Source organism: Camelina sativa, chromosome 20 (genome assembly GCF_000633955.1).
Source record: "Camelina sativa cultivar DH55 chromosome 20, Cs, whole genome shotgun sequence".
Classification (NCBI taxonomy): domain Eukaryota; kingdom Viridiplantae; phylum Streptophyta; class Magnoliopsida; order Brassicales; family Brassicaceae; genus Camelina; species Camelina sativa.
Genome location: NC_025704.1, coordinates 7,252,095 through 7,261,923, shown reverse-complemented (window position 1 = coordinate 7,261,923; position 9,829 = coordinate 7,252,095). Strand labels below are relative to the sequence as shown.

Sequence of the window (9,829 nt, the reverse complement as noted above, 5' to 3'; positions counted from 1 at the left end):
GAACTCCTTTTTAAGTTCAGGTGTGATGGTTGCAATAGATTCTGCATTCCTCTTGGCAGCTGCTAGCTGCACCTGCTTTCCTTCTACCTCTTTCTTACAATACTCAACGCTGACAGATAGCTGCTGTGCCACTTTCTCATATTGTTTGATATTGACTTCCGACTCTCTGATCTTTCTTTCCAATTCAATAGAAGCCATATGCTTCTCGGTGTAACTCCACCTATGAGCAATAGAATCCACGAGCAATTTCTTGAGATTCATCGCATATGTATAGCGGTCAGCATTAGCTCTGGAAGCCTGATCAATCAGCTTAGCAACTGAAGCATCCAAGTCCTCCTCTTGCTCCAAGGATTGTAGCTTCATCTTCCTTTGCTGGTAACGCGTTTCCAAGTCGCGGCGTTTTTTCTTCTCCAGAAGCGAAACATTAACTATCTCCTCCCTTTCTTTCTGAAGTTTAGCGGCTTCTTCTTCGAAAAGTCTTTGCTCTGTTTGAAGACTCTTGAGAGTTTCCTCAATGGATGAAATAGCGTCTTCTAACTCCTCCTTTCTTGATCTCAGTTTCTCAAGCTCCCCAACGTCCACCCCACATAATAAAAGACGTGATGGATATACAGAATCTACACTTGCAGAGGAATGACCACCATACCTTGAGGAAGACCACCGGTAGTGATTGTCCGGTGTCCAAAAATCTCTAACACCCAACTTGGAGACTTCTTCAGCCCTCTGATCAGTAATCTTCGATCCAATGTACGAGTCATCCAGACCAAACTGGGAAGTTAAAACCTCCTTGATGGCGTCAGGAGCATCAAATATTTGATCAAGCCGAGCATGGATCCCAAGAGAACGCATCTGATCAGAAATATGAAAGGAAGCCTTTTGATTGCCGCCTTCGCCCACAAAGTTCAGAACAGGAACGTCGAATCGTCTTAGATTTCTAACCAGGAAATCACGGTCCTCGGAATCTTGAGTGATAAAAGACTTCCAGACATAAAAAGGAACATGACCTTCCAAATAGCAAGCGTTCTCTCGATTTGGAACGTTAACCTCTACCAAAACGGGACCGTATACTTCCTTTTTAAACTCATGACGATTCTGTTGCACCCATTGATATGCGTCAAATATCCTTTCAGCTCCATTTCTCTGTAGCGCATTTAAGAGTTTGTTATTTGCATTCTCCATGTCCTTCAACTTATCTACGCACTGCCTCAGGGTGAATCTCTTCTGAGACAAAAGCCTCTCGTTGTCCTCCTTCTGACTCTTCTTTCGGTTAATGCTCTGATGCAGCTCTGTAATCTGAGAGCTCAATTCTTCAAGTTTGGCTACAGGACGTTCATATACAGGCAGATCTTGGAGTTCTCGTTCCGCAGCAACCAGATCCTCAGTAGCTTTCAGAATCCTTTCTTGGCGATGCTCTTCTTGTTTCTTCAATTCCTCCAGTTCTTTGTATGTTGCCACTACACGTGCTTCTGCCTCATCTTCTTTCTCGAGCAAGTTACCACGGTTTCTTCCATTTGCATCCAGGAGATTCTTAACCTTTTTGCAGTTTGAATCTATCACAGCTTTATCCTTCTTTTGCTTTTCAATAGGTTCCTTCATGCTGTTCAAATTCCTTGCAGCGTCATCCAATTTTTTCTGCGCTTCCTTCATTCTCTTCTTAGAATCCATGTACTCAGCCTTTCTCATATCATACTTAAGCCATGGCAATTTCTTCTTCATAGAATCAACCTTGGTCAAAAACAACTCTCTCTGCCTAACACGTTCCACATCCTTCTCTTGCTCATCAACAAGAGCCTTAAGCTGATTCATCGTCTCCCCATTTTTCTCCACAGCTCTCTCAAGCTGCTTCAGTTCACGGCTTTTATCAACAAGCTGGCGATGATGGACTGGCAACTGAGGATCACCAACAGCTTTTTCTGTCTCCTCCAAAAGCTGCACAGGAGTTAACTTAGCAAACTCGCAAACCCTGTCTTGTGGCAGAAACTGCGTAAGATTGTTAACTTGGATGTTAAACTTCTGGATGATCTCAACCACTTCCCTCTTACTAGTTGCGTTTCCATTGAACATCCACTCCGACTTGTTACGAGTATCAATCTTACGAGAAATCGTAAAATTTTCTTCGTTGGTGTTCCCTCTAAGAGAGATCTTGACATAACCAGAATCTTCACCACGCTTAACATATGCACCAACACTGGTTGCTCTACCAAGAAGCTGAGGCTCACCACCAAGACAAAGTGCAATGGCACAGACAAGAGAACTCTTACCTGATCCGTTTGGTCCAATTACAAGGTTCAAACGTGATCCAGGTTTGCATACCAAGTGATTAAACGTCATGAAATTGTGAAGCTCGATTTCGATAATATTCCCAGGTAAAAAATCATCTTCCCCTCTGGAGATTTTGGGACGCTTAGCACGACGTTCAGACATTGTTGTTTCTCTAGGTTAACCTGAAAAGTTACAAAATTTGTATATGAAATCCCCAGAATCGAAAATTAGAAAGTTAACTAAAAGGTTAAAACTTTAAATCTGGGCAAACCCTAAAACCAAAATTGAAGAAACGAAAAACTAGAATTTGGTCAAATGGAAACTTGTAACCACAAAAAAAAAAAACAATCATCAGTTTCACAATATCACTTCTCTTCCAACACAAACCCTATGACTCAAAAAAAAAAAAAATGAACAATGAAACCAAACAAACAACAACAACAAAATTAAGCAAAATTCAACTATTACAAAGGAGACAGAGACGAATCCCAAAGAGAAGAATACACAATTCGATTCAATTCGCTGAAACAAAGTTGAATTTACTCAATCCAGAGAGAGAGAAGACAAAACAGACCTGAAATAGTGAAACTTAGCCGAAATCGATAATTCTCGAGTCCGAAACTGTACCATACGAAAAAAAACCCTCTCTCTGTCTCTATTTGAATCGCGATTTTGAGAGCTGAAAGTGAAACCCGATGAATAAGCGAAAACCCGGGAAACCAAAAGAGCACGACAAAAAAAAAGCACACTCTCCCTCTCCCTAGGTTTATTATGCCTTTTATGACCGGTTCGATTGCTTTTTAAAATCATAATAATAATCATACACGGTTACGGTTTAGTCCGGTTATTTAATAAAACCCGTTCAAATTTTAATCAACTCAATAGGCTCCGCTACAATTCGACGCTTGGCATTGTTAATTTGTTTTGGCACTCCTCTGAGAGAAAATAAAATACGTAAAATGAATCTCTATTATATTGCTTTGAAGCTGCTTCAGTTTCAAACATTTATTTGGTGGCAAAAACTTAGAGACAATGGTTGTCGTTACATTTGATTTTTAGTCAGTTAAAACCATAAGAAGGACAAACTTTGTTTGTGTCGTGTAACTCGTGTTCAGTGACCGTGTTGAAGGATCCCGTACACATCGATGATTCCAGAAGCGAACTCGGGGTCGACTGCAGCTTTTACCGCAGTTCCTGCTACGGATTTAACATTGACCGGTGGTATTAAAAGTGGCCCGATCAGTGGAAGTTTCGTCACCTCTTTTGGTAACAGCTTCAAAACCTTCAGATGATATTAAAGAAAACAAAGATTCAATCTTTTATTATTTAAAGATTCACACTTTTATTCACACTTGTTTTTACCATTTCGAGTGGAGCTCCAATGAGACTAAGTGGCAGCTTTATGCTACCGACCTGACGAGTCCCGTGTATGAATCCTGGCCTTAATACCGTTCCTAAGAAAGCCATACAAAACAACAGGTTCTCAGTGAAAGAATATAATGAACACGCATAATACAACAAGCGAGTTCAACATAAAAAGTGAGAGGATTTACACACCTCTGTTTCCGAATTTATCCAAAATCTCAGCTTCAGTTGCTCTCTGCAAATTTATAAAATAAACTGATCAAAGAGATATGTAATAATATCTAAAGAAGAAAATCCAAAAAGACAAAGACAAAGAATAAGAAGAAGAATAACCTTTCCTTCGAAATATCCTCGAATCAAGTTATTTATCACACCAAAGTCCGCAGCTGATATATACACAAATCTTTTCACACCTGTCAATAATAATATAACAAGCTTCTTTTTCTAGTCAGTTTGCCAAAGAACATACAGAAACATAGATATGTTTGCCCATACAAACAAAGAAGGGCTTAAAAATAATCACAGTCTACAAATATTTTACCTTGTTCTGCAGCAGCGTTAACAGCATTAATGTTTGCAGTCCCGTTAATTCTGACCATTTGTGAATTGGAACCGAAACCACCAACGCATGAAATCTGCACAAGTTTCCACATGAGATACGATTGAAAGGAACCATATGATGAAATGACTTTTCAGGAGATTCCTTAATTACCACAGATGTAATTCCTTCTAGTGCAGGCTTCAGAGAATCAGGTGAAAGCAAATCACCTATTGTTTAAGTAGGAAAACAGAAACCAAGTCATTTACCAAATTCTTTTTGTTTAATAATGATCAGCAAAGTGAGATGTGTATTCAGATCTTGAGAATACCTTTATGCCAGGTTACATCATCGACCCATGAACCATGCATAGTAGATCTTCCAGACCTAATAACAGTACAAAGACAAAAAGATAAGCTACGAAAGGACAGTATATGAGCAACACGTAAGAGTTTAAAGAAGGTAATAATAGAAATACCTGCTAAGACTAGATACAGAGAAACCTTGTCTCAGTGCCTCCTTGCATATATGTGAACCTACATAACCATTTCCTCCCAAAACCAATATCTGCATTCAAGACAAAAACGATGTGCTAGGTACAGTGAATAAAAAAAAGAGAAACAGTTTGTGAACAAGTTTCTTTGCATAGCACTGAAAAAACAAACACAAATTGGATCAAAGAGAACTCTAGTATATAAGCCAAGAGACTTCTCATCAACAACCTCATAACCAAAGACAACTCTACACTCTTATCTCAACTAATTCTATTCTAAACTAACTTTGTAATGTGACAATCGGATTTGAAGAACTCTCTTATCACAATGTCTAATCAAACTCAAATGAAATGAAGAAAAAAAAAAAAAAAAGTTATGGTGAATTACTTTATTACTTGAATGTGAACCAGAGGCTTCAGAGAAAAGCCTTTCATTTCCTCTCTGAGTGATTGAGCTGCTAAAGAGATAAAAGACAAGACCATCACATCAGTATGTGCAAACCAATACGGCGAAATCACACAATTCAGCAGTAAAATTTTCAACTATTGGGACAGTCAGAGCCAATGCCCCAAAAGATGAAAACCCCCCTACAAGTGCTTCGTCTCTGGTAAGCGTTTTTATCCGATAAAACCAAACTAACAGCAATAAAGATCAATGCTTTATTCGAACAACATTATACAGAGATCGAAAACCTAGGAAGAGGAAGAAGAAGAACTCACGACATCGTGATGGCTGAAGATGATGCCTGTGATCGTTTCCAAATCAGAGACCTCAACATCGTACACTTAACCCTAAACCTGAGAGTAGCTCAAGTATTGTAACCTGAGAATTAATTGAAACTTGGGTAAGCGATTAAAATTTTGAAACTTTAGAATTTCTTAAAAAGCTTGAAATCGCCATCTTGGAAGAAGGAAGAAAGAAAAAAAAAGGAGAGACCTTTCACAATCACAACTGTAGAAACGTTTGTGGCGTTCTAGCTTCCACGTCGACGATCCACGTGTCTCCCTCTTATACAAACTCTGTGATTATGACTTGTAGTATTGGTACGTTCCAGTAGTGTGACTCATGACTTCTATACGATCAATGGTGATGAATCATGATGATTGAGGTTTTGCTTGATGCTGATGAAATTGGATTTGATGATTGTGGTTTATTTCGGATTACATCGATAAATTTGGTGATGATGATTGTTGTTTGATGTTTGTGTAAAATTACCGGATTTGCAAAAACCGACATAAACATTTCCGTACCTAACCAAACCGAACCAAAATGTTAGTGGGTTAGTTTTGGTCCATATTTCCATATTCAGAATTAACGCAAAACTCGTAATATTGTCAAAACCTTTATAAAACTCTTGCCACAGTTTGAACATTTCAAGAAATCAAAGCTAATTTGGTGCCTTAGAGATATATAGTTAAGCAATTATGGACAGAGTCGCAGGAGCCAAAAACGAATCAGAGAGGCTTGGTTCGTTGCAACTGGGTCAAGTGATCAGGTCACAACATTGTTGACCTTGTGTCCAAAACATTATATTGCCTGACTTGGACCAAAACAGACAATTTCGTTGCAAGAAACTGAGAACAACAAACAACAATGCGATCTCTTTCATGTAAGTATTGTACGCTATCAGCTATAGAATCATATGAAGATTCAGTGATGCGACCAGATATTTTGAAGTCGGCCTTATCTGTGTATTGTTACGTTAATTATATAACCAAGACATGCAGCCTAGTGGTAGTACTTCCGTCGTTAGAGGCGTAAATTATAATAACGTTATGGATCTATATATAGGCTATGCTTTTGAGTGTTTCTTAGATGTTAGATCATATTCACATTCAATTTTACTTGTTAGACCATAGTGTCTACTTGTTTGTGAATTTAGAACTACTAACTCGATTCAGAAGTTTTTTGTTTAAGATATAATGAAACAGTCAAACAGAAACCCTTGTTACCTTTTGATCAATAATAACAACAAGCCAAAAAGAATCCACATGGGTGAATGAACTCATATATGTTTGTCCTAACTCCTAGTCACTTAACTTTTTTGTAACAGTTGGAAAAAACATAATATAACTTGATATATATAATATAATCAAAAGTAAGAATTGTTGAAAAAAAATCACTATGATACATAAGTAAGTTATATCCAAGACATGTAGCCTAGTGTTATACTTCCGTCGTTGCGTTATCTCAGCTAAATTCATATACAGCACAAGACATGCTTTTTTGAAAATCAAATTACAGTATTTGTGACACTTACATATATATAACAACAACCTAAAGCCTAATTACATGTGTTTATAGAATTAAATATCATTTAAACCTCCAAATTGCCGACAAAAAACGTCCATATTACTGGAATAGTCAAATCACCTTGTGAATTTATTTGTTTCATTGGTTACTTTAAATTCCTCTGCTGGCTATTTTTGCAATAATCATAACTCATAATTTAGATGTGACACCTACTCTTTTTGTTGTATCACAAAGGATTCACAAATCTTTTTGCACAACTTATAAACAAATCTAGTCCCAAACTCTAGATATAGTCTTCCTACTTTCTCTCCTCTCTCTATCTGATCATCTATCTTTCCTACAATGGAGCTTCTTCATTCTGCAACATTTCCAAGTAAACAAAAGCTACTCATCGTAGTGACCATTGCCACAGCTCTATTCACCATCATCCCTCTTCTCTACCCTTTTCTTGAAGACCCTAACTTCTTCCTCAAGCAACAACCTCCAAGCCAAAGCAGCATCATCAAGCTCCAAAACCCCGTCGTAGCATCACACGAGGGCTGCGACATATTCTCTGGAGAGTGGGTTCCTAACCCTGATGCACCTTACTACACAAACACGACGTGCTGGGCGATACACGAACACCAAAACTGCATGAAGTTTGGAAGACCCGACACGGATTTCTTCAAGTGGAAATGGAAACCTTACGGCTGCGTAGATGGCTTGCCTGTTTTTGACCCGTTCCGGTTTCTTGAGATCGTGAGAGGTAAAACTATGGCGTTTGTTGGTGACTCCGTTAGCAGAAACCACATGCAGTCTTTGATCTGCCTTCTCTCTCAGGTAACTAACACCTTTTTATTTCTTACATTATATTTTAGTTTTTAGAAAAACATTTCATTGTTTTAAAACTTATTATTTGGTCTCTGTTTTTGTTGGGACATATGTTGCTTAATTTACAAATTAAAGTTCTTCTTTTTATTTTCCAGCATAATTTTGAATTTTCTAAAATAAGAATTTAAATGTATGATGTAAACGGATCAAAGTATTAATTTGTCCTTAAACCCACTTTTTGGTCACTAAACCCGCTATAGACAATTCTCAGTTTAACTAGCAAGAAATTGCATTAAAATAAGTAAATCATAGTTTAGTACTTAAGAAGATTATTATATAACCACTCTTGACTTCGAAGTAACATTATAATCGATGAGCTTCTATAACTCGAATCATTAGCTCATAGACTCGTACGTATATATGACTTAATTATTAGTCGAAGTTACACTTTTGATAAAGTAGTTACTGTAGTATAAACGAAGTTATATGTGCATCATTACTTCGATGAGATTGAGATCATATACCCTCATATTAAGAAGTGTATGCATATACCCTTATTAATTGACATGTATGTTATTATTACCTAACTTTTTTTTGATAAAATCATATAACTACTCAATTAATTATACAAATACAAGATTGGTTCGTGCATAAAGGTGATTTTGGTTCACCGGTGCCACAATTATTGAAATAATGTTTTTCTTATATAAAAATAAGTAATTATGAAACAGGAATGTGTAGTCCAATGATTTTGGATGTTTTAATTAAAAATAAGTTTACTTATGTGTAAAGATTCTGAAAAGGAATAGAAATTATAGAATACACATTGACATTTCCACGGAGTTTATTAGCTAAATAACCAATTGTATTAGCAAATCGCATAAACAATATCAAAGAGGGATGTCTTGTCTGGCTTCTTTTTGTTAAATTTTTGGTTTGGATTTTTGTGCACTGATTGATGAATCGAATCTTATCTGAATTTTGGTTTGTTTAAGAATAATAATAATGTTTCCTTTTGTTTTATAATCAAAAGAAATTCTAAGCTCTACTTTGGTACGATTTGGTTACAGTAATATGTTCAAATTCAAAAAAATGAAACCAAAATGAATTATTTCCAATTGTAGTTTTCATCAATCTGTCCGGATTAGAGATTCTTCATAATAGAAACTAAAGTTAGATTTAACATTGTAGGTTGAATATCCGGTGGATGCTTCGGTCAAGGATGACGATTATTTCAAACGATGGACATACGAGACATACAATTTCACTATCGCCGTATTTTGGACACCGCACTTGGTAAAGTCCATAGAACCCGGTCAGACCCATCCCAAGAATACTGATATCTTTGACCTATACCTCGATGAGGCGGACGAGAGTTGGACTGCAGATATAGGAGAGTTCGACCATGTGATCATCTCCTCTGGCCATTGGCATTACCGTCCATCGGTCTACTACGAAAACCAGACAATCATCGGTTGCCACTATTGTCAACTACCGAACATAACCGATCTCTCAATGTTTTACGGGTATAGAAAAGCGTTTAGAACCGCATTGAAAGCGATCTTGGACTCGAAGACCTTCAAAGGGGTTATGTACTTACGGACTTTTGCACCATCACATTTTGAAGGCGGGTTATGGAACGAAGGAGGTAATTGTTTGAGAAAACAACCTTATAAGAGCGACGACCAGGCTCAAGATGATACGACAAGGAAGCTACACAAGATTCAGTTGGAAGAGTTTTGGAGAGCTGAAGAAGAAGCGAAGAAGAAAGGGAAGAGGTTAAGACTACTAGATACGACTCAAGCGATGTGGCTAAGACCTGATGGTCACCCGAGCCGCTACGGCCATATGCCAGAGGCCAATGTCACATTGTACAACGATTGTGTTCACTGGTGCTTGCCCGGTCCTATTGATAACCTCAATGACTTCTTGCTTGCTATGCTAAAGAGAGAAAAAGACAAAGGATTATTGGCTCAAGTTCGGAAAATGTTGTCTTAATGAGTAAAATGAGCAAGCCAAATCAAGTCTTCTGTTTCTCTCTCTCTCTCTCTGGTTTATTTAATTATTTTTAACAACATGGTCAACGGTTGTGCCTAGTTATTGGATG

General features: G+C 37.5%; 3 protein-coding genes across 5 annotated transcripts in view; 1 reads left to right on the top strand and 2 right to left on the bottom strand.

Moving 5' to 3' along the window:
• LOC104769841 (structural maintenance of chromosomes protein 5) overlaps nt 1–3,011 on the bottom strand; it is a 4,811-nt gene extending 1,800 nt beyond the window's left edge. The window contains exons 1-2 of one of the 2 annotated variants that reach the window (XM_010494151.1): nt 2,837–3,011; nt 221–2,444 (exon numbers count right to left, since the gene is read on the bottom strand). In XM_010494151.1, the coding sequence (XP_010492453.1) occupies nt 221–2,424 (2,204 nt within the window). In that variant the 5' untranslated portion in view covers nt 2,425–2,444; nt 2,837–3,011. The remainder of the gene's footprint in view (nt 1–220; nt 2,445–2,836) is intronic. The other variant, XM_010494150.1, reaches the window with a different exon arrangement.
• LOC104769839 (uncharacterized protein At1g32220, chloroplastic) lies at nt 3,214–5,600 on the bottom strand. 2 transcript variants are annotated; one of them, XM_010494143.2, is made up of 10 exons: nt 5,379–5,600; nt 5,047–5,116; nt 4,644–4,732; nt 4,497–4,552; nt 4,340–4,395; nt 4,169–4,262; nt 3,961–4,040; nt 3,820–3,862; nt 3,625–3,716; nt 3,214–3,544 (listed from the first exon to the last, which is right to left on the bottom strand). In XM_010494143.2, the coding sequence occupies exons 1-10, from the start codon at nt 5,435–5,437 to the stop codon at nt 3,374–3,376; spliced, it is 810 nt and encodes a 269-aa protein (XP_010492445.1). In that variant the 5' UTR covers nt 5,438–5,600; the 3' UTR covers nt 3,214–3,373. The 2 variants fall into 2 exon arrangements, with proteins under 2 accessions (XP_010492445.1, XP_010492447.1); XM_010494145.2 differs by having other exon boundaries at nt 5,047–5,113.
• On the top strand, nt 7,126–9,827 carry LOC104769837 (protein trichome birefringence-like 19). Its single transcript, XM_010494141.2, has 2 exons — nt 7,126–7,731; nt 8,914–9,827. Exons 1-2 carry the CDS (start codon nt 7,255–7,257, stop codon nt 9,718–9,720), a joined length of 1,284 nt encoding a protein of 427 aa, XP_010492443.1. The 5' UTR covers nt 7,126–7,254; the 3' UTR covers nt 9,721–9,827.